This window comes from Oncorhynchus gorbuscha, linkage group LG18 (genome assembly GCF_021184085.1).
Source record: "Oncorhynchus gorbuscha isolate QuinsamMale2020 ecotype Even-year linkage group LG18, OgorEven_v1.0, whole genome shotgun sequence".
NCBI lineage: Eukaryota > Metazoa > Chordata > Actinopteri > Salmoniformes > Salmonidae > Oncorhynchus > Oncorhynchus gorbuscha.
This window is the reverse complement of record NC_060190.1, coordinates 43202944-43227085: the sequence shown is the minus strand read 5'-3', so window position 1 is coordinate 43227085 and position 24142 is coordinate 43202944. Positions and strand designations below refer to the sequence as shown.

Sequence of the window (24142 nt, the reverse complement as noted above, 5' to 3'; positions counted from 1 at the left end):
GGTACGGGGAACAAAGGAAATTGCTGAGTAAACACCGAGAGGGACACAGGGGTTTGAAAAGGTGAGTGAAACAAATACAAGATAAACATCTGTTTGACCTGAGAGAGATAAGGGATGAGAACTAACTTTGTTACTCTCTAACAAGCACTGTTTTAATTTATTCGCACCAAAGAAAACAAGTGAAAGACAAAACCGTACAGATAAACAGGTTAAAATGGTGTGCAGGTGAAGTTGGAAACCCAAAAGGGCTTATATGAAAACCACACCACAAAAAAACAATATACAAATAAAGCTTGTTCAATCAGTTAAACAGAGAATGCCAATTATAAATATACATGATATACTCAGTATACTTAACAAGAAACAAGCACTGGTGTCTATCATTGTGCAAGCTTTATTGTAATGTAAAAAATCAAGTTGCAGCAGAAACTTGTGCTTGAAAGAAAAAGTGTATACTCTTTACGGTTGCTGTCAGTTTAAACTGAAAATAAAATGCTGTTTTGAAACTACAGAATGCATTCTGTAAAACTGACAATTTAATTGTTATAGATGTTTAGGTGGCAACATTATTTCAGGGCTTATAGAAGACAACAATAGAGGGCAGCAGTATTTGAACTGGGTATGGCAGGATCTGAAATAGCCTAACGTAGCTGTGGAATAATAGTAAGATGAGAAGTCTTAGAGAATCTTGTGGTTTGGGGTGAGACATACTGTAGCTACTATGTACTGGGTAAATTGGTTTGTGGATGTAAAACTTCCATAGCACTGTCTTTCCTGATGCAGACACCGGTAATGACTGTAGAATTTCAAGATGCTTCTTCCATTATTTTCTCAAACTCAGTTGCAGTCTTGGTTAGGGTGACAGTCTTTTGAAAATGCTGAGTATCTCCTCAACCCCTGATTCTGCCCACTCAGCACAGTTCTCTTCTGAAAGCACTGTTAAAGGTCAACCTCCCCTTAGAACCAACTTCTGATTTTGTGGCATCGATAAGAGTCAGAAACATAAATTCCAGTGTAAGAATTGACTACAAAGTCCATCTCGTCCAAAGCTGAGCTTTGTGAGTTTGTCATGACTTGCTGAAGGGATGGGAATAGATTAGGATCATGCCCACTGGCACAGTGCCAACTAACACGAGAGAAGCAGCTGTGCTGATTGTGCTCTATTCAATCATAGCAGTCAGATCCTCCAGACAGGGAGACAGACCTGCCCATTACGCAGTGCCTCAGACTTGGTTACATAAGACTATACATCACCTATGTTAAAATAATAATAAAATAAGCCCTTTATGGAATGGCCACTTGCTGGTGTGTGTGATGGCGTCAATCACTCGAGTCTGCCACTCTTTGGGGCAAAATTTGAATTGTGACGATCAGAGAAACTTGTCCGAATTGAAATATATCCCAAATTTTCAACATTCCAAAACCTATTCGTGAGTATCTTGTGTGTGTGTCCCGACCTGTCTTGTAACAATTCCCTATGAAACATAGCCAGACAGATGCACACACTGGTAATAGATAGTGAGAAAAACTTAAACGGCACTGAAGCACACACGTCACCACTCACCAGTGTCTTGATAAGCTGATCGTGACCTGGCTGCTCAATGTCCCTGCTACCTATTACTTGTCATCTTTATTGACAAACACAGTGTAGCAGCAAGCAGGCATGTATTCAGTGATGACAGATGAACAGTACAACTTTGTAGATTGTGATTGACCCTCAATCGTAGTAGTTGCATGGATGAGTTTAAGTGTAAATTATTTATGTGACTGAGGATTTATTTAATTACACAATGCTTAAAGGGCCAAATTATTCATGTTTATATATACCGTGAGCTCCTAAAGTATTGGGACAGTGACACATTTTGTTTTGGCTCTGTACTCCAGCACTTTGGATTTGAAATGATACAATGACTACGAGGTTGAAGTGCAGACTGTCAGCTTTAATGAGGGTATTTCCATCCATATCGGGTGCACCATTTTAGAAATTACAGCACTTTTTGTACATAATCCCTTCATTTTAGTGGACTAAAAGTATTGGGACAAATTCACTTATGTGTATTAAAGTAGTCAGAAGTTTAGTATTTGGTCCCATATTCCTAGCATGCAATGATTATATCAAGCTTGTGATTTTACAAACTTGTTGGATGTTTGTTTTGGTTGTGTTTCAGATTATTTTGTGCCCAATAGAAATGAATGGTAAAGTGTTGTCATTTTGGAGTCACTTTTATTGTAAATAAGAATATCATGTTTCTAAACACTTCTACATTAATGTGGATACTACCATGATTACGTATAGTCCTGAATGAATTGTGACTAATGATGACCGAGTTAGATGCACAAATATCAAACCACCAAGGCATGCTAACCTCTCACCATTACAATAACAGGGGAGGTTAGCATTTGGGGCGGGTATGATATTTGTGCATCTTTAACTTTCTCACGTATTATTCAGGATTCATTCAGGACTATCCGTAATCATGTTAGCATCCACATTATTGTGGAGGTGTTTAGAAACATGATATTCTTATTTACAATAAAAATGACACTACATTATTTGCCATTAATTACCCAATACTTTTGGTCCCCTAAAATGGGGGGGGGGGACTGACTATGTACAGAAAGTGCTGTAATTTCTAAATGCTTCACCCGATATGGATGAACATACCCTCAAATGAAAGCTGACTGTCTGCTGTGTCACTGTCCCAATGCTTTTGGGGCACACTGTATAGTTGTTTTTTATGGATGGTTTATTATGAGTTGACATGACCATTATAAATTATTCAGGGCTCACTTAATCTCAGATAGGGACTGATAATCCTGGGGTGAAAAATAAACCTTGGACTCCATATGTTCCATGCCTAATCTTGCAACTGTTGAAAAGTGTGTTGGATCTGTTTTGGTTCCCTGACCTCCCTGATTAAGGTGACGTTGACCTTCAGTGACCTCTGACCCTCACCTTTCTATGATAGATTTTGGGTCTTGCTCACAACTCCTGGTAGTCTCAAGTCTTAATAATGATTTCATTTTAGCCCCTTTAGTGACATCATAATAATGAACTCAGGGTGGCTCAGTTATGTGCAATTGTCTGTTTTTCTTCTTTTTGGAGGCTTCTTTAATCTGTCACGTTTTTATCTCCCCCTCTATGTTGGTCTGCTCATCCTTTTGCCAGAATGTCCCCCAAACCCCCTCTCCTCCCGCTCCAGCGAGGATATCCTGTCCTCCTCTAGCTGGGCGATGTTGAGTCAGGGCTGGGGAGGTGGGTGTGTGGAAGGATTTTAACTGTGAGGCTCATGTCTCTACCAGTACAGTGGTCATTGAGGAACACACATAGCCAGTGCAGCCAGGACTTTGATCTTGCTCAGCTGCAGTGGATCCTACAGGTGCACAGCTCTGCTCTCTTGCTCCTGTTCTTGTCCTCTCATCACTGCTCAAGGTAAGCCTCCTGATGTGAAGTCCCCTCTTACTTTCATCTCTCAGGCTGCTTCCTAAAGGGCACCCTATTCCCCGGCGGCAGGGTAGCCTAGTGGTTAGAGCGTTGGACGAGTAACCGAAAGGTTGCAAGATCGAATCCCTTAGCTGACAAGGTAAAAATCTCTTCTGCCCCTGGACAAGGCACTGTTCCTAGGCCATCGTTGAAAAAAAGAATTTGTTCTTAACTGACTTGCCTATTTAAATAAAGGAAAAATATAAAAGATATTGCATTACTTTTGATTAGAGCCCAGGCTATGGACAAAATTAGTGAACTATGTAGTGAATAGGGTGCCATTTGGGACTTACTCTTAGCTTTCCTCCTTCATTCAGTAGTAGTAAGAGAGAGCTTTTTATGACTTATTTCTCATATAGGCTCGTTCCATATGGTCTGGTAATTATCCAGCCATTGTTAGTTAGCTGTTAAACTTACGTTTAGATATGATATCCACAGCAACATCTATAGATTAGAAGTACCACAGATTTGCAGCATTGTATCAGTCAAGTCTCTGGTCTGACTTAATCTGGATCTAATGTTCTTCATAGGATTGTTTGATATGTGTAACAGTCAAGACCTCTTGTGATCCTTTAATATTCTTAAACACTTCCTCTGATCCTCGCCCTGGGGAACACATGCATTCAGTCCATTCTGTAACTGCCTCCTACCCAAAGTTCCGGGATGAGATATAGGAATGGTACCGAGTCAATGTGCAGGGGTTCGAGGTAGTTGAGGTAATATGTACATGTAGGTAGGGGTAAAAGTGACGAGGTAATCAGGATAGATAATGGTTATTTGGAAGGGAATGTAATTTGGGATGAGTTCTGAGATGCAATCTTACACAAACATCCTTTGTGTAATGACGTCCTCAGTGGGCTTTTGAACTTGGCTACAAACACACACAAAAGGTAATGTAGTTGTGGTCACCCCTGATGTTTGTCATAGAAATCCTTATGACACTGTATTTATTAGTTTTTTTCATCTGGATACACTACCGTTGTCCACCTACAGGTCATGGATGAACACCCCAGCTCTGCCTCAAACGACAACAACTACACAGACTCTGCCTGGTTCATCCATGAGTGCCATGTGGACCTGGACAACACCTCGAGGCGCGTGGCGCTCTTCCTGCTCTACCTGCTGTTCTTCATGGCTGGCCTCACGCTCAATGCCCTGGTGGTGTGGGTCAACTGGCACCGGCGCAGCAGCCGCAACGGCGTGCTCTTCTGCATACTCAACGTGGGCGTGTCGGACTTACTGATGACAGTGATGGTGCCCTTCTTTATGCTGGAGGCGATGATGGAGTACGTGTGGGTGTGGGGATACCTTCTGTGCCGCTTCACCAACCTCGTCTATGGCATCAACTTCTACAGCAGCTCCTTCTTCCTGGCCTACATGACGGTGGAGCGCTACCTGGCCGTGGTGCGCACCGGGCCCCGACCCTGGGGCCCCAAGCAGGCCAGGCTCAGATGCCTTCTCTGTGGGTTCCTCTGGGTACTGTCCGTGGTTCTGGGCCTGCTGGAGAATGCCCATGTGACACTGCTGGAGTGGGACGAGCCAGGCTGCTACAGCTACCCAGAGCACAACTTTATAGACTGGAACACCGCCCACACCTTCCTCAACCTTATCTTCCAGTTCCTGGGCCCGGCAGCCATCATTGTGACCTTTAACCTGCTGACCCTGCGGGCGGTGCGGGCCAGACCTGAGGGGGCGGTGCGGGGGAAGGAGCTGTGGCTGGTTCATCTGTATTCCCTGGTGTTTGTGCTGTGCTGGCTACCCTTACACATTGTCTTAATGCTGCTGGTAGTGGATGAGCTGAACCCAAGGGTACTGAGTTGCCAGACGATGGAGAAGATCTACTTCTCCTATTTCGTGGTCAAGGCTCTGTCCCTGTTCCACTGTGTGGCCAACCCCATCCTCTACAACTTCCTCAGCAGAAGTTTCCGCGGAAACCTCATCGCCGACCTGACTCGCCACCTGCCCAGAGACGCTGTCGCCAGGGGAAGGGACGAGAATCATGGCAACCGTGTGGGTAATGGAAGGGCAGCGGCCAATGAGAAGGCAAAGGAGTTGAGTAACGCCAGCACCAGCCAATCGGATGTGGACTCTTAAAGAGAGGGACCATTGTAGAGGGGGAACAAAAACTCATCAAGCATGGCAAAGGGACATTCTACCGCATGTCACTGGCAATAGTGGATGTTTTATTGTCACATACACCAGATATGTGCAGTAATATATAATAATATTATATGCCATTTAGCAGACACTTTTATTCAGTCATACACGCATACATTTTACATATGGGTGGTCCCAGGAATCGAACCCAATACCCTTGCATTACAAGTGCCATACTCTACCAACAGAGCTACAAAGGACCACAGTGATTTGTGTTGTTTTACAGGGTCAGCCATAGTAGTACGACGCCCCTGGAGCAAATTAGGGTTAAGTTCCTTGCTTATGGGAGTGGTTGAGTGGAGCTGAAGGATGGGACTGCAAAACAAACTAACTATAACTATTGTAGAATGTATATAGTACAGTATGTATAAGCTGGATGTAGAAGTCTAAATGTTGTTTTCCATTAGTTTATTCCAATTAGGGGAGGTAGGGGAAAATAAAGGAATATATATATTTGTTTAAATGCATCTATTTTATGTATTTCAAAAAAATGGAGTATTGGAATTGCAGACAATTACAATCTATCTGCAATACTAAAGCTGACTACCCCCGTAAAAAAAGGAACAAATGGTGCCTTGCTCAAGGGCACATCGGCTCTGGTATTTAAACAAGCAACCTTTGTTACTGTCCCAACGCTCTAACCGCTAGGCTACCTTCCACCCTAGCTAGCGGTTGCATCCTGCCACACACACTTCCTGTTTCTTGTTTCCTTAATGAAGGGCCCCCCAGTGGCATGACATTTCCAGGAAGGGAATCTTCCATGTTCTATGTCCATAAACACTGATTGAAATTATTATTATTTTATTAACCTTTATTTAACCAGGCAAGTCAGTTTAAGAACACATTCGTATTTTCAATGACGGCCTGGGAACAGTGGGTTAACTGCCTGTTCAGGGGCAGAATGACATTTGTACCTTGTCAGCTCAGGGGTTTGAACTCGCAACCTTCCGGTTACTAGTCCAATGCTCTAACCACTAGGCTACCCTGCCACCCCCATGCAGAGATGGTTTTAAGCACAGATCAAGAAAGTGGTAACTAATTCAAAATGTGTCAAGTTTGGTTAGATTAATAATAATTGACAGCTTATTTTGACAGTCTCACTCAATGCTTTTTTGATAGATCACTTTTTTCCTTTACATGTTTGGTTGTAATATTTTATCCTACTGCTATAATCTGTTCAAAAACACTGTGTTGAACAAGCTACTGAACATATGTGATAAACCAGCTTCAGGATGTGGATATATAAAATACCAATTTTCTTCTTTTCTGTGAAATTGTTGGTTTTCAATCCCAGTCTTCTTGTTTTCCATATGAACAAACAAGTTATTAACCTCAAAATGAGGTGCACATTCTTCTCCCAACCACAAGAAAATAAAGATGACAAATAAGGGATGTGTTTTGTGTAGGCTTACCTTGGCGTGACGTTTTGATAATCTTGTAAATCTTTCCAGGACAAGGTGCCTTGTCGTTTTGGTACAGGTCAGGTTTAGCATCAAAATAGACATTATACAAGACTACAAATTCCTACAAGCCATCTCTGACACCTTTGCTAACAGGTATTGTGTCAATTTAAAGAAATGTAACCAATGTCATTACATTTAATTTACAGATTGTTAATCCAGAGATTCTTACCTTTGGGGGGGGGGGGGGCAAAAATACAGTTGATTATATTGACAAGGCACCTTGTCCTGGAAAGATTTACACGGTTATCAAAACGTCACGCCAAGGTAAGCCTACACAAAACACATCCCTTATTTTAAGTGTTTCTAAAATCTCCTACGGGAAAAATGAATGGTGGAAAATCAATTGGAACCATTTCCTTGTTTGACCGGTAAGTTTTATGGGTATTATGACAAACACCGTGATACTCTATAGGCCCCGTCAAAAGTAGTGCAGTACATTGGGAAAAGGGTCATTTGGGACGCAAACCAGGATTAATTAGAAGGTTTCTGTGGCTTGGCCTGAGCCTACACAGAACTCTTGAATGATCTCTACAATATACATATCTGCCTCCCCATGGCCGACACTGGAAATGAGTGTTTCAGGTTCACTTGTTGATTTACCCCCCCTCACCCCCTACACACACACACACACACACACACACACACACACACACACACACACACACACACACACACACACACACACACACACACACGCACACCTTGCATAGGAAAAAAACTATAGATGTAGAGAGACCGATCCATTCCTCAGCTTTATATATCTCTTCATGTCAATTCACTCAAATGACAAAATACCCAGAATACAACATTTTTATTGTTGCTTTGTTGTATACTGTTTTTCCTTTCCTTATTTGTTTTAAGCAGATAAAAGTTGCACATTAAAATATGAAACACTCCCAAATATATAAATAAAACCACAGGTTTGACAGTAATTTTTTTGACAGCTAACTTGAATGAGCCATGAATCATATACAGGAGTAGAAAAACACTGCAAAACAAAAGAAGCATACACAATTTACAGACAAATGTTCATTTTCAGTAATTTAAAAAAAAGAGGTATGATCATACTGCAGTAGATTGATAAGTCCCAATATAAAAGCAACATGGTCCTTGTGGTGTTATGATAATGGTCTCTATTGTGGCCACTAGCAAACTTTTCATTCTCAATACAAGGCAATTAATTTCCCTTACTAATAATAATTTTGTACAGTTGGAATAATAATCGAGAATGACGTCTTGAGTTTTGGTTTTGAACCCCTTTTTCTTTTGTGGGTGTGGCAGTGCACACAAAACATTCCCAATATTTGCAATTACATTCAATCAAACTGGAAGGCATTTCATTTGTTTCACAATACAATGGTGTCTGGCAGTAACACTGTTCAGCTAAAATAGGACATATAGAAACGGCCCTAGTGGGTGTGTGGGTCTCTCTCATTTCCAAAACGCACATTATTCACACACATTACAAGTCTCCATCTTGGATGTCAAAGTGACGTCAGGGAGCTAGATAGCGGACTGCCAAAGAAAATAATCACCAAATCTGTCACAGTTTTGTATCTCTGAACAGCTAAGAGTAACCCCTGTGTGTATTAAACAATAACCTACCATACAAACTTCAGAACCCACATTAACATTCTTGTCCATGAATTACTTCTCAATATTGATAACTATGACAAGTATAGTAATGATGTCAATTTCATATGTCTTTCTATACAATTATTATTTTGACCGTAAATTCTTAAAATACAAATCATATATCTGTTGGACAGTATTTCTTTTGACTTTGATCTCAGCTGAGCATTGTTCAGTAACTGACCGTTTTGTCTGACCGTGGTACAGTGATACTTTAACTGTGGTCATTATAGTTCCAGCACTGGCCATTGCTGTTGGTCTTGACTCCACTGTTAAGTTTCTGTATAAGTACAATGTCATCCAGAGTATTCAATGAGCCCCATCATACTCCTTTTATCATCACATTGAAGCATCTTTATAGATGTAGCTGCATTAAGTTAAGCTGCTCCACGTCAACCATAACCATCAAAGCACGGGAGAAATCTTCATCATGAATTTTAAACTGACATTCTCCGCTGTTGAGAGCCGGAAACCATCTTCATACTATAGTCTTATCATGGTACTTCAAGCATCCAGAGGTACAGAAGGGCGAGAAGGACACATCCATTGTCTAACACTGGTAATTCAATTATTGCAGTTCTGTACCTCCGGTTTGTTTTCTTCTCCCAACCCTGTGGTCTGAGAGATGTGATTGGGCATGAACCCAAGTCAGTATACAGGACAGGCCATCAATTTGGCCCCAGAGCTTGACGTTACATTATCCCTGTCTGTCAGTCAATATGTGTTAGTGAGGCTCAGGGTACGGGGTACTGGTGAAGCAGTAGCACACCTTTTGGCAGGTAAAAAGGTCCAACAGAGCAGAGCAGTGGTGAGGTGAGCCTGGAAGAGTATATATTATCAGCGCCATAGTGGGGACAAGGTACCCCACTGACAAGACCAGTCCCTCTCGTTCAAACATGCATGCACAGAGCCAAGTTAGAGGGAGTTCTGCCTCCTGGCTTTACTGTGGTTAGTGATGTGTGGGTTGACTCATAACCTGCAGTCCCTGCAGTTTAGGGCAATTAAATAGTGTGTGGCTGAATGGCGGGCAGGTGGGTTGAATAAACTATGCATTAAAAAAAATCCATAAATGTATAATTCTTGTGCAATTCATATCTATAGGCTACATTTATTTGTATTATTTTTTATCTGGTGCTAGAGTGTAGTCTAAGCCTAAACTTTAGGGCCTAACTGTACACTCTCTGAATACACAGCAATCGTCAATTGCTTTTACGAACTTATGCAGAAAAGTTCACGTCGATCCACTGAGGAAAAAGGACAATTTTGGAGTTTAATTAAATAAGAGACGAGCTGCAAAATGGAGAGTTGAAAATAAATAGAAGCGCCAGAACAGTAGCCTGATGTTTGGGAAAGATTTGGTGAAGTGGTAAAAGAGGATGATAGCAGTGCCAACTATTGTGTGTGATTGTGAGGCACTATACAAATTTGATAGTCACACGAGGAGGACTTCAAAATGGTACATCAAGGGAACTATAGGCTACTGTTCAGATGGGTTAAAGGCCCAGTACATTAAAAAAACATGATTTGTTATATATATATATTTCCACACTGAGTTTGGAATAATACTGTACAATTTAGAAAATTATGATACTGCCCTTTTAGTGTAAGCTCTGTTTGAAAAGACAGCCTGATTTGGTGGGAGGGAGTTTTGGCCTTCCATGGTGACATCATCATGTGGTAAATTAGTTAATAGACAAGAGAGTTCTAAACCTCTCTGCCAATAAGAGCACATTTTCTGTTTTCACCTCCCCATTCAAACCACTCCCAGACAGTCTTAGCTAAATTCTTATTGAAAAATTGCTCTTTGCTAAGAAGTCAATTTTGTTTATTTTTGACCATTTTCATTGAAAAAAATTCACACTTAAGTACTTAATTGTTAATTGAATATAGGTCTATTACATTTACATTTAAGTCATTTAGCAGACGCTCTTACCACCTAATATTATATTAACTTGTGAAATTATACACCAAATGTACATTTTGACTGGAATGGAGAAATATTATTTATTTCAGCATCTTTAGAGAATGAATGTGTGGTTAGGGACCGTCTGTAAAGTTCCTATCTTTATCAGCATCAGAAAATATGATAGTAGCCTATTTCAGTCACATAAAATATGCATCCAAGCCAAGCTGAAATGTTGCCAGAAACATGTTGGGTAGTTTTTACGGCTTTTAACATTTTATATATTTGCGGGTTAGGGTCAGGCCTCAGATTTTCACTTTATCACATATAGTCGGGCAGTTGCGGATGGGTTATTTAGCAATTGCGGGCTGGTGTAGGTGAATAAACAGCTGACCCGTGCACCACTAAGGGTGGTGATGGTGTTGGCTGCTTGTTCATTCAGTCCTTCTGGTCTGGGACTACGTCCTGGTGTGACTTTATAGGTTTATTTTAGTGGACACTGATGACACAGCCTCCCCCTTCAACTAGAGCTACCCTGGCATGCATATGGTCACAAACACACATGCACCACCCACACAAGCTCTGTCTCTCTCACACACACACACACACACACACACATATTGCATGTACTCACACTTTTACACGTACATACACACTTACACTTTCACACAGTGTGCTCTAACCCCTGTCACATTAAGACACTGCTCTTCTGGAGCTGCTGCTGCGGCTCAGGCTGGTGGCGCTGCTCTTGCGCGAAAGGCTGGTTGTCGTGGCGACTGAGAGGCTGGGCGTTGTGGCAACCGAGGGAGGCGGCTCGTTGGGGCAGCCGTACTGCAGGAGGATGTCGGCACACTCCTGACTTCCTGCGTAACGCGCCAACGTGAGGGCGGTCTGCCCCTGGGCATCCCGACACCTCACATCACTGCCATACTGCAACCAGGGAGAGAGGGGGGGAATGAGAACGGGCAATAAGATTCAGCTGAAATTTGTCGTGGATAAAAAAGACATGTACAGTGCATTCGGAAAGTATTTAGACCCCTTGACTTTTTCCACATTTTGTTACATTACAGCCTTGTTCTAAAATTGATGACAAGTTTCTCCCATTCTTCTCTGCAGATCCTCTCAAACTGTCAGGTTGGATGGGAAGCGTCGCTGCACAGCTATTTTCCGGTCTCTCGAGATGTTCGATCAGGCTCAAATCTGGGCTCTAGCTAGGGCACTCAAAGACCCGTCTCCCCCGATTACTCAGTTTGGCCAGGCGGCCAGCTCTAGGAAGAGTCTTGGCGGTTCTAAACTTTTTCCATTTAAGAATGATGGAGGCTACTGTGTTCTTAGGGACCTTCAATGCTGCAGACATCTTTTAGTACCCTTCCCAAGATCTGTGCATCGACACAATCCTGTCTCAGCTCTACGGACAATTACTTCGAACTCAAGGCTTGGTTTTTGCTCTGACATACACATGTCCAATCAATTGAATTTACCACAGGTGGACTCCAATCAAGTTGTAAAAACATCTCAAGGATGATAAATGGAAACCGGATGCACCTGAGCTCAATTTCAAGTCTCATAGCAAAGGGTCTGAATACTTTTGTAAATAAGGTATTTTTTACATTTTTAATACATTTACTAACCTTTCTAACAACCTGTTTTCCCTTGTAATTATGGGGTAGTGTGTGTAGATTGATGAGGACAAAATATTATTGTATCAATTTTAGAATAAGGCTGTAACGTAACAAAATGTGGAAAAGGGGAAGGGGTCTGAAAACTTAGCTATAAAAAATAGCTATACAGTACATCCGGAAAGTGTCACACTACTATACCCAAGTCATAGACTGTTCTCTCTGCTGCCGCACAGCAAGCGATCCAGATGCATCAAGTCTGCAACCAACAGGACCCTGAACAGCTTCTACCCCCAAGCAATAAGACTGCTAAGTACTGTAGTTAGTTAAATAATTAACCAATAGCTTCCCGGACTAACTACATTGACCCTTTCTGCACCAACTCTTTTGACTCATCACATACGCTGCTGTTACTGTTTATTATCTATCCTGTTACCTAGTCACGTTATCCTTACCTATATGTACATATATACCTCAACTACCTCGTACACATCGACTCGGTACTGGTACCCCGTATATGGTATACACGGGGTATATAGCCGAGTTGTCATTACTCACTGTGTAATTATCTTTCTATGATTCCTCTATTGTATTTCTTCATATTTTTTTTTTACTCTGCTTTGTTGGGAAGGGCTTGAAAGCATTTCACTGTTAGTCTATATCTGTTATTTACAAAGCATGTAACATAACATTTTATTTGACATTTCTGCCATCCTTTGGGTGTAGTATCATGAGTATCCACTCATGATACTACAAAACATGGAAAAGAAGGATGAAGAGACTAAAGGAGGGACGTTTTCTCACCCAGACCAGCAACTGGGTCATGACCACGTCGGCGAGCTGGCAGGCGGCATGCAGCGCTGAGTGGGGCGGCAGGGGGGATCCTCCCATGGGAGAGCTGGGGAATGCAGCAGGGGGCTGAGGAGAGAGGTGACCCCCTGGGCGGAGTGGGGCATTAATGTCGTCCTTGGTGCTGTGGGCCAGGAGGAGGAGCAGGCGGGGGAGGTCCCTCTCCATCACGGCCACCAGCAGACAGGCCGACAGCGTGTTGACCTCTGGCCCCTGACTGGGGGACATGGAGGGGGAAGGCGGGACCAGCGGAGCCACAAACAGCCTCTGCTCATACTTGGCCCGGATCCACGATTCCCGCTCCTCTCTGGGATCAGTCAGACACAGTTAGAGACACACACACACACAGTTACCAAGGGAACAGAGTGTGTGAACAGGCGTGTTTATGTAGTCAGAATCTACACACACACACACACACACTACTATTTCTACTACTATTAGCTCTAACACTCCTATCAATGCAACTCTACTACAATAACAACAATAACTCATACCACAACTGCAGTCCAGCAAACTTGCCACTTATTCACATGTTATTAAGTGTCCCCTTCCCCCATCCTATCCCCTGTTTCCCAGTGTCTATCCCATGTCCTCTAGTATCCATAGTCCTCCTACCGGGTGGCGTTGGGTGTTGGTTTCCGGCGGCCCAGTGTGCGTCCCTCCCAGATGCTGTTGGCCAGGTGGTTGCCAATGGCGCCCAGCACCAGGGTGAGTTCTCTGGGCAGGTCGTCCAGGTCCAGAGAGCGGACACGGGACAGGTGGGTGCCCAGGTTCCTGTGTATCCCTGAACACTCAATGCAGATAAGAGCCCCCAGGTTCAGACTGGCCCACGTTGGGTCTGAGAGAGGGGAGACAGCAGGTTCTGGGATCACACTAAATAGTAGACTAAAATGTGTACAGTTTTAGTCCGGCCTGAAACTGCATGCATAGGATAAACAGAGAGGAAATACAGAGATGGGATTAGATTACTGGTATTACAATGCATTTCTATTCTGGGTTGCAACTACATGAGTAGGATTTACATTGGAGAAAGAGTGGAAGGATATGGAGAACAGTGTTGGGGTCAATTTCAATTTTCATCACCTCAAAAAGTGAACCAAACTCTATTTAAAATTTCAATTGTTCCATTGAAGAGAACTGGAATGGAATGACTGGAATTTAAATGGAATTGACCCCAACCCTGATGGAGAACGTTTCCCCCCACTGAAAACCAAGCTCAATGAGATCACCCGGTTACACATTTGATTCTATGGAAGTTGTGGCAACGTATGTTTTTGGTTTCACATTGGTTGTGGGAACAAAGCCATTCGTTTCCTGACCAGTAAAACTGAAAGAATTTTAAACGTTCTGAGAACAGAAGTGAATATTTAGCCTTTTCTGGGAATAATTATTTTCAGGTTGCAGGGATGTTCTGATAATGTTGAACTATAGTTACTTAAGTTTTCCTGGGAGGTTTTATTAACACCCTGAGAATTTAAATTCTAGGTTATTTGGATGTTTTTGAATAACTTCACTGAATGTTCAATAAGACTTTTAACAACACTAATTGCTTATTTTGGGTTAACTTTTTTAAACTCCAAGTGTAGATAGGACACATGGAAATGAATTTCTTTAGGCATTAATAATGCGTTATAGAACGTTTTCTTAACATTCTCAGAACTGAATATATATGTTTTTAAATCATATTCTAAGAAGGTTGTCTGAACGTTACAAAAGTTTGTTTTTTATGGTTAATGTTCTTGGAACAATTTGAGAACAGAGAATATTGAGAAACAATTTGAAAACATTCCCAATGTCAAACCAGTTGGAGAAAGTTTGATAAGAACATTATCAAAGGTAAATGTAATCATGTTTGAACTTTTAGGAATTCTGTTATATTAGTGAAATACGTTATGCGCTAGCTGGACAGTAAGATGGAAGAGACAGCAGAGAAAGCAGTAGAGCACGAAAGGAAAGAGAAATTGAATAAACTTGTGACGGCCGGCCGCCCAACAACCTGCCCGCTCGACCCTATCCCCTCCTCTCTTCTCCAGACCATTTCCGGAGACCTTCTCCAACTTATCCCTGACCAGCAGAAAGAGAGCAGAAAAGTGAGATACAACCAACAGTAATGAATGAGTTGACTAACTAGGTGCTTCACAGTCCACACAGAGGCTGTTGCCCTTGGCGTTACGGATAGCCTGCAGCGCCACAGCTTCACTCTGGCTGTTCTTACGAGCCTGCAGAACACACAAACACACAATTGGTTTCTCCTTAGTAATAGCTGGTTTCCTAGACAAACACTTTGCCAGATGCAGATGATATTTTCTTGTAATGCGTGTGTGAGTGCATGTGGGTGCCTGTGTGTCTCTGTGTACGCGCGGACAACAACCATCCGAGCCACTGCCTGTTCACCCCGCTACCATCCAATAGGCGAGGCCAGTACATGTGCATCAAAGCTGGGACCGAGAGACTGAAAAACAGCTTCTATCTCAAGGCCATCAGACTGTTAAACAGCCATCACTAGCACAGAGAGGCTGCTGCCTACATAATGACTTGAAATCATTTGCCACTTTAATAAGTGGATCACAAGTCACTTAATAATGCCAGTTATGCCGGGGCGGCAGTGTAGCCTAGTGGTTAGAGCGTTGGACTAGTAACCGGAAGGTTGCGAGTTCAAACCCCCGAGCTGACAAGGTACAAATCTGTCGTTCTGCCCCTGAACAGGCAGTTAACCCACTGTTCCCAGGCCGTCATTGAAAATAAGAATATGTTCTTAACTGACTTGCCTGGTTAAATAAAAGGTTAAAAAAAAATTTTTTTAATAAAATAAAATAATGCATTACTCATCTCATATGTATATATTGTATTTTATATCATCTATTGCATCTTGCCTATGCCGCTCAGTCATTGCTCATCCATATATTTATATGTATATATTCTTATTCCATTCCTTTACTTAGATGTGTGTATTAGGTAGTTGTTGTGGAATTGTTATATTACATGTTAGATATTGCTGCACTGTTGGAACTAGAAGCACAAGCATTTCACTACACTTGCAATAACATCTGCTAACCATGTGCATGTGACCAACACAATGGGATTTGATTTGTGTGTGTACGTCTGCATCCTTGCCTTGTTCTTGCTGCTCTCACACAGCTGCAGGCTGGCCAGGATCTGGCTCTCGATGGCAGTCACCCAGGCGTCCCTTTCCTCCACACTCTGGGCCTCAAAGTGCCACGTCTGGCCCGTGCTTGACACGATAAGGAAGTCAAAGTTATCCTCGTCTGATAACAGAACACAGACAATATATAGGCTTGTATTAGAGAGAGGCAAAACATGATAAATAGGACCCTGAGTTGACTACATGAGCTGGTCCAATTAGGCCTGAGGTCAGGTTAAACTCATGGCCCTAATGACAAATTACCATACAGTGGATTCAGAGGGTTTCTTCCTCCATCACAATGATGATTGGTGGTGGATCGCCAAACAGCACTTATCTGCTAAGTAGACATCGGCATGCATTATTGCATTGCTGTCATGGTAGACAAATGAAGATGCATGGAGTATATGGAGAGAAGACTTACTGAATGGAGATAGGCGCTTTCTCTTCGAGAGACTCAAGAGCAGTGTTAATTTCGTCAACAATAACTATGATGAAAAATACTAATCAACAGCTTATTTTTGCTAACTAAACTATGACGATAACGAGATGAGATGCCCTGGGGAAAAAACTACAACTATTACAAATTACTTTCCATTTTAGTCGACGAAAATTTTAGTCGACGAAAATGTGACAAGACGAGAATTCCACCTGAGACTAATGTACATTTCATTTGAAGCTCCTTTTCATCTGTTTTGTCCAATCATAAGCATGCATGCAGAATATTTTATGCAATCCTCTCATTGGCAGAATTGTCATCTTTCAGTTGTGTGGTCTGATTGAGCTACTCACATTTGAGTAATTTCATCGTTAGTTTTAGTTATTATCAGTCGCCTAAAACTCTGGACAAATTTAGTCTAGTTTGATTGAGCTGATCTGTTCAGCACTCCCGCAAAGATCCCAGTCGGTCACTTCAATCACTCGTCAATCTTTTGAACTGATGCGAAACCAGGACATTTGACTTGTAACTGACCTCAACTAGAAACAATGTTTTATCCTCTCTCTTACATTCACGTAGGCTCTATTTTTCCACGTGCACTGTTATTCATTCATCTGTGTTGCCGTTCCCGCGCCGCGGTCCGCAAATACGAGTTGTGTTTCCTATGGGGAAAAAACGAATGCTATTTGTTGAATATTAGGAGTACAGTAATACGTCTGGCATTTTTGTAAAGCTCAAACTATTTTATTTTCAAGGAAACTACTGTACGGGGAGAAAATCAGAGCTGTAAATAGTTTAACCTGTAGCCAAGGCTGTACAGCCTATATTATTAATTATGGCTGGCATTGGTTACAATCTGCCACAATATCAATGTTGCCAGCTAAGGTATACGGGGGCATAGTTGGACAAGGCTGTCTGAATGTGCACATGATGAAAGTACAAGGTAGCCTGAATATTCATTATTTAATAGATAGAAATACACTGACTTATGTATCTAAAATGTCTGTGACTCAAACTAGACTAAATTTGTCCAGAGTTTTAGGCGACTGAGAATAACTAAAACTAACGATGAAATTACTCAAATGTGACTACGATTAAAAGCTATTTTAAGACTGAAACTAAGACAAACTAAATCTAAAATAGCTGCCAAAATGAACACTGCTCGAAAGAGAACTCAATATGGTGCTACTGCATCTTAAAAGCAGACACAGTGACAGAGAAATTGACAAACAGAAAAGCAGGCAGCAGGACAGACATACAAGACAGATGGACAGACGGGAGGACAGAGACATGCAGACAGGATGAAAAGCAGGGCTGACAGACAGACAGAAACACACCCTCATTACCTGTCTTGTTTATGTTTCTTAAGCTACCAAAGCTTTTTAGTTTCCACATTTTGCGCTTTGCTACAGGGTATGAGATTAGCAGATCAGACGTCCCAGGAAAGCAGAGGGGAGAGAGAGAGAGAATGAAGGAGCACAGGAAAAACGGCAGATATTTTGGAGAAAATAAGTAGACATTTTCAAGCAGCAGGGCAATAACAGATGAGAGCGATGTTTTTCTTTAGACGTCTGTTCAGTATTGATCCATATCCACAAACGAAGTCTACACAAAGTCTAAAATTCCTCAACAAAGATTTGAAACGGAGGATGCAATGTTCAGATAAATGTCATGTGTAAAACACATTCTATTGAATCTCATGCAGTTCTATCTGCAATGTTCTGAATGTTTAACCTCACTAAACACTGAATGCACTACTGTTGGAAGCTTACCATCTGCTTGGCCAATTGCTGTGTCTCCTTTCAGGTTCATGCTCTTCTTCTTGCGATGCTTCTTCCTGTCAACCATCGGGGAGGCGGGACCTGTGTCTTTAGAGGAGGAGGGGTTGGACACACCCTCGATGGCAGTGTCTGCCACAGGCACACAAGCACAGGAAATAAGTTTGTGTCATATGGTATAACAGTACAAAAAAACTCGCGGGGTATGTGAATCTAGCGGAGAATCATATCCACAATAGCTCATTAGAGTACTCTAGAGGAGCAAGCAAATTCAAAAGTGACAAAATAAATAAACAAAGTCCAGAGGATGAGGGGGGTGTACGTACCCACACTTTGGGCCCTGTAGGAGACAGTAGAGGGACAGAGCTGCACCCCTCTGAACCCCTCTGACAACCCTCCCGCCCCCTCCTCTACCGGCAGGAGGTTACTGCCACTACCAGGGACTATGGGTGAGAGAGAAATACATTTAAAATAAATATTACATAAAGACACTCATGACAATTCAGTGATCAAAGAATGTAGATCACTCAAAGAGTTGTCAAGTGCTTATTTATGTTCTATTATATAAGTGCAATGTTTTTCTACATTCCAAATCTGGTGAGAGATGGATGGAGAGAGGGAGAATAATGGCAAAACAGTGAGACATCAAGATGGATAGAGAGAATATGCTCTAGATTAGATTCAGAGAGAAGGATAATGAAAGGGGAGAGAGAGTGATAAAGAGAGAGTGGCTGTCCTTTTGGGGCCCCTTTTACCTGCACTGGCCCCCTCAGGCACTTGTACGTCTTTGACCAGGCCGTTGAGGCCAGGAGGAGGGCCACAGCAAGGGACGGCACCAGCACGAGGCGGGCGTTTCCCTGGCACTTTCACAGTCACCCGCAGCATGTCCATTTCCTTCCCATGGGCATTCTGCATGTAGTCCTGCCAGGTCAGGGGGAAAGGTCAACCATTACAGAAAATATATAGTGGTATTGTAGCATGGTTCAATCCGTTCTGGGATTCAATACAGTGTTCAGCAGGTTATACAAGGGTCGTTACACCAATTGGCTGCCTTTTGAGCAGTGTAACTTGGTGGAGGGAAAAAAAACATTTTGTTTCACATAGTTTTTACATTCTGTCAAAAAGAGCACATGTTCAACTTAATAAAAATAAACATCTCAAGGAGGTTAAATAAAAATAATAAGTGCAAGTAAAGTAACAGGGTTGACCATAACACGGTTGACGATTTCATCTTAAATCAGCCATGAATCCCTTTGTGACAAGCTTGTTGTGTGCAACAGGGAGGGGCAATTGAATGCAAGCTTCCCCCAAAAACTAGCCTGTCTATCTATGGGTAACAGGGTTGACGTGTTATTCTAGCCTGTCTATCTATGGGTAACAGGGTTGATGTGTTATTCTAGCCTGTCTATCTATGGGTAACAGGGTTGACGTGTTATTCTAGCCTGTCTATCTATGGGTAACAGGGTTGACGTGTTATTCTAGCCTGTCTATCTATGGGTAACAGGGTTGATGTGTTATTCTAGCCTGTCTATCTATGGGTAACAGGGTTGACGTGTTATTCTAGCCTGTCTATCTATGGGTAACAGGGTTGATGTGTTATTCTAGCCTGTCTATCTATGGGTAACAGGGTTGACGTGTTATTCTAGCCTGTCTATCTATGGGTAACAGGGTTGACGTGTTATTCTAGCCTGTCTATCTATGGGTAACAGGGTTGACGTGTTATTCTAGCCTGTCTATCCATGGGTAACAGGGTTGACGTGTTATTCTAGCCTGTCTATCTATCTATGGGTAACAGGGTTGACGTGTTATTCTAGCCTGTCTATCTATCTATGGGTAACAGGGTTGACGTGTTATTCTAGCCTGTCTATCTATCTATGGGTAACAGGGTTGGCGTGTTATTCTAGCCTGTCTATCTATGGGTAACAGGGTTGGCGTGTTATTCTAGCCTGTCTATCTATGGGTAACAGGGTTGACGTGTTATTCTAGCCTGTCTATCCATGGGTAACAGGGTTGACGTGTTATTCTAGCCTGTCTATCTATCTATGGGTAACAGGGTTGACGTGTTATTCTAGCCTGTCTATCTATGGGTAACAGGGTTGGTGTGTTATTCTAGCCTGTCTATCTATGGGTAACAGGGTTGACGTGTTATTCTAGCCTGTCTATCTATGGGTAACAGGGTTGGTGTGTTACGCACGACCAACTCCGTTATCCTCCAAAACCACCAGAAAATTGCCAAAAATAGTAGAACCAGCTCACCTGCTTTTACACTAGGGTTTGACTAGAAGTTGTCAAATGTTTCTTTTGAAAAATGTTATGAAAAAGGAATAGTTTGACCATATTAAAACAAGAGTTTAGTTCACGTAACAGGGTTGACCTTAAAATTAGGGAAATGTAGTTTTTTTTAACCTTAGAATGAGTCACTAAATCACATTAAATAAATAATACATCACCAAAAATGACTGAAAGCAACATAACAACTAGGGATTCACAATGATGGTGAGAACTTGGTGATATTTTGGGATTAAGTGGGTTAACATCTTCCTAGAAGTCAAAGAGGGTGCACAGAGAAACATGTCAAAATGCTGTCTTTATTCATATAAAAAAATGCAATGGCAATCAATTGAATATAAAAGGCTTTTAAAATGAAATATTTGTACTTAAAATATCAATTGCTCTCATTTCGTGGAACGACCCACAAACCATACTCTTTAAGCTAACTCTGGGATTCATTATCCAACCATACTCCGAAGTCCCTGTCATAGAGCCCAGAGTTTTCCCTGTCAGGTCATGTGGTCAAAAAGACAAACTCCTTTTCTCAATCTAAGGAAGCTCTATCATAAGTGTGTGTCTCTAATCAGCTACAGTATATGTGAGGTTATTAGGGATGTGTCCATACAAACAGCTAGACTATAGTGTAGCACTGTGTGTCAGTGCATTGACTCACATTGACGTTTGAGTGATAGGAGAGCATGCCGTTGTTGGACAGCGTGACATATTTCTTCTTCCATTCCTTGTTGAGGGAGCTGCCACTGCGCTTCAGCAGGACACTCTGGTGGAGGAGAGGAGACAAGGATAACATTCATTCTTGATCTGTTCTTTGTTATCGTTCGTCACTCTTATGCCAAAAGAGCCTAGAAATTCTCAAAGGTAAGTGGAGTCCCTCTCCTAGCTCCATGAGGTTACTTCATTGTTTGTGGTGAGCTCCAAAAGACTGCGGTGAGTTCCCCTCTACACAGCTCCTACAGGATGTACTGTCACCCACCTGTTTAATGGGGATGGAGCGTCCACTGCCCAGGTCTCCTGTCTTACTGTCTGTACTCCTCCTCTCCGAGTCACTGCCCCTACGGCCCTGCAAACAAGGCACAGGACAAACGACAACAATCAACAGGAGAAAACAGAGTGCGAGAGATTGAGAGAAATATAAAGACAGAGAGGCTAAGGAGAGGGACTATAATCCATGAACAGAGCTAAGAAGAGTACATTTCAAAGAAAGCACAGGGCCCCTGAGAGGAGTATGGATTGGTCGATGAGGAAACTAAAGTCAGTAAATGTGAAAGTGTGTGTGTGTGTGTGTGTGTGTGGGGGGGGGGGCTTGCGTGTGTATATGTTACCGTGAAGCGGGAGCCGGTGCGTCGCCGGGAGGCGCTGCGGACAGACCCTGGGGTGGCGCTGCCCAGCCTCTCCCCGCCTGCTGCCCCACCGATGTCCTTATGACTGATCACTGGGGTGGAGGGCAGAGAAGACGAGTAGTCACTGCTCTGACCACCATTACTGGCCTGAGAGAGAGAGAGAGGGAAATTTGAAAAAAGAGAGTGAGAGATTACAGAGAGCAAAGAATGATGTCTGAAGATCTGAAATAAATATGGAAACAAAATCTATATATCTGATTAGGCCCTGATCTGAACACTACCAGTCCAACATTATTAACATCCTATTGATTTGGGCCAGTACCTCATCTCCAGTATGGAGGACTAGAGGCCAAAGTTGTTGCTGTACCTGCCCAGGAAAGACTCCTGACACTGGCGTAGAGCCTCCAGAGTGACTGGGAGAGTTGGGCAGGGATTTACAGGAGGCCAATAGAGCTGCCTGCTTCTTCACTGCCATGATCTTGTGAGCAGCTGTGGTAGAGAGAGAGAGATAGAGACAGGACAAATACAAACACTACTCGTCAGACCGTCATCTTTCTAGATCCTCCTATAGATGAATATGAAATTCATTTAATTGGTTGATTCAGTCAAATTCCAAGTTAAGCAGCAACATTGTACTGAAAGAACTGAAAAGGAGCAGTGTGTGTGTGTGTGTGTGTGTGTGTGTGTGTGTGTGTGTGTGTGTGTGTGTGTGTGTGTGTGTGTGTGTGTGTGTGTGTGTGTGTGTGTGCACGCATGTCCTCACCCTCGGTGAAGACGCGGTTGACGTTGAGGCCGTAGGTAGCGCAAGTCTCGTAGTAGGTACAGCGCCTCACGTCTGAACACAGCTGTCTGGCCCTGGCGTCCTCTATCACCCGAGGGTTGGTGCTGGTGATTTTATCTGGAGGAAGGAGGAACTACATCAACACTACATTCCAAGAGCCTTCCGAGTGGCGCAGTAGTCTAAGGCACTGCATCGCTGTGTCACTAGAGATCCTGGTTTCAATCCAGGCTCTGTCGCTGCCGGCCGCGACCGGGAGACCCATGGGACGGTGCACAATTGGCCCAGCGTTCTCCGGGTTAGGGGAGGGTTTGGCCGGCAGGGATGTTCTTGTCCCATCATGCACTAGCAACTCCTGTGACGGGCCGGGCGCAATGCACGCTGACACGGTCGCCAGGTCTACAGTGTTTCCTCCGACACATTGGTGCGGCTGGCTTCCGGGTTAAGCAGGCATTGTGTCAAGAAACAGTGTGGCTTGGCTGGGTCGTGTTTCGGGAGGACGCATGGCTCTCGACCTTTGCTACTCCCGAGTCCGTATGGGAGTTGCAGCGATGGGACAATTGGATACCACGAAATTGGGGAGAAAAAGGGGGTCCACTTAAAAAAAAAAAAGTAAAACACTACATTCCAAGTTACATCAACACTACACCCCATTGGGAAACTACACCAACAATAAATCTAATTGGAAACCTTCATAAACCCATATAGAGTCCACATGATGTTATCTTTAGAATAACATGGGTTGTTTGAGTATGTGTAGGGTCTTACCTTGGGTGCCCACGACTATGAAGGGGATCTCAGCAATGTTGCGGTGAGAGCCCAGCTCGCTGTAGTTCCTGTAAACTTCCTGTAAACTGGCCTCATTCTCTAGACTGAAGACCAGGATGACCCCGTCCACCCAGTTAGCCATCTGGAGGGGAGGGGGTGAGACGGCAGAGGAGGATGGGAGAGGGAAAAGGAGGTAGACAAATTGGGAGAGAAGGAGTGAAATAGAGCGAGTACAAGGAGAACGTATAGGTTAATTTCACTGTGTCAGAGTGAACACCTGTCAACTCTGTGTTTTAAAGGAGACTCACTACTCAGTCTGTAGTCAGTAAAGCCTCCACCTACCTGTGCATCTGGGGGTCCTGTCTCCTCCCTGATCAGCAACATGTGACTGTTACCATCAACCAGAACCTCCTTCTTATACCTGCCCTCTAAGAGACAGAGAGAACAAGAGAAAGAGCGAGAGAGAGAGAGAAAGCGTGAGTGAGCGAGCGTGAGAGAGTG

General features: G+C 42.9%; 2 protein-coding genes across 4 annotated transcripts in view; one reads left to right on the top strand and one right to left on the bottom strand.

Annotated features, from left to right (window-relative positions):
• Window positions 1-2896: 2896 nt before the first annotated feature.
• LOC124003754 (G-protein coupled receptor 182-like) lies at window positions 2897-7228 on the top strand. The gene is made up of 2 exons (XM_046312306.1): window positions 2897-3433; window positions 4478-7228. The coding sequence occupies exon 2, from the start codon at window positions 4481-4483 to the stop codon at window positions 5576-5578; it is 1098 nt and encodes a 365-aa protein (XP_046168262.1). The 5' UTR covers window positions 2897-3433; window positions 4478-4480; the 3' UTR covers window positions 5579-7228.
• A 672-nt stretch (window positions 7229-7900) lies between these two features.
• LOC124003638 (arf-GAP with GTPase, ANK repeat and PH domain-containing protein 1-like) overlaps window positions 7901-24142 on the bottom strand; it is a 51564-nt gene continuing 35322 nt past the window's right edge. For 2 of the 3 annotated variants that reach the window (XM_046312062.1, XM_046312061.1), the window contains exons 4-18: window positions 23984-24069; window positions 23642-23783; window positions 22859-22993; window positions 22463-22584; window positions 22078-22242; window positions 21729-21815; window positions 21411-21515; window positions 19222-19387; window positions 18793-18909; window positions 18461-18598; window positions 16222-16373; window positions 15236-15326; window positions 13723-13945; window positions 13063-13414; window positions 7901-11569 (exon numbers count right to left, since the gene is read on the bottom strand). In XM_046312062.1, the coding sequence (XP_046168018.1) occupies window positions 11333-11569; window positions 13063-13414; window positions 13723-13945; window positions 15236-15326; window positions 16222-16373; window positions 18461-18598; window positions 18793-18909; window positions 19222-19387; window positions 21411-21515; window positions 21729-21815; window positions 22078-22242; window positions 22463-22584; window positions 22859-22993; window positions 23642-23783; window positions 23984-24069 (2318 nt within the window). In that variant the 3' untranslated portion in view covers window positions 7901-11332. Of the gene's footprint in view, window positions 11570-13062; window positions 13415-13722; window positions 13946-15235; window positions 15327-16221; window positions 16374-18034; window positions 18095-18460; window positions 18599-18792; window positions 18910-19221; window positions 19388-21410; window positions 21516-21728; window positions 21816-22077; window positions 22243-22462; window positions 22585-22858; window positions 22994-23641; window positions 23784-23983; window positions 24070-24142 lie in introns of all 3 variants that reach the window. The other variant, XM_046312060.1, reaches the window with a different exon arrangement.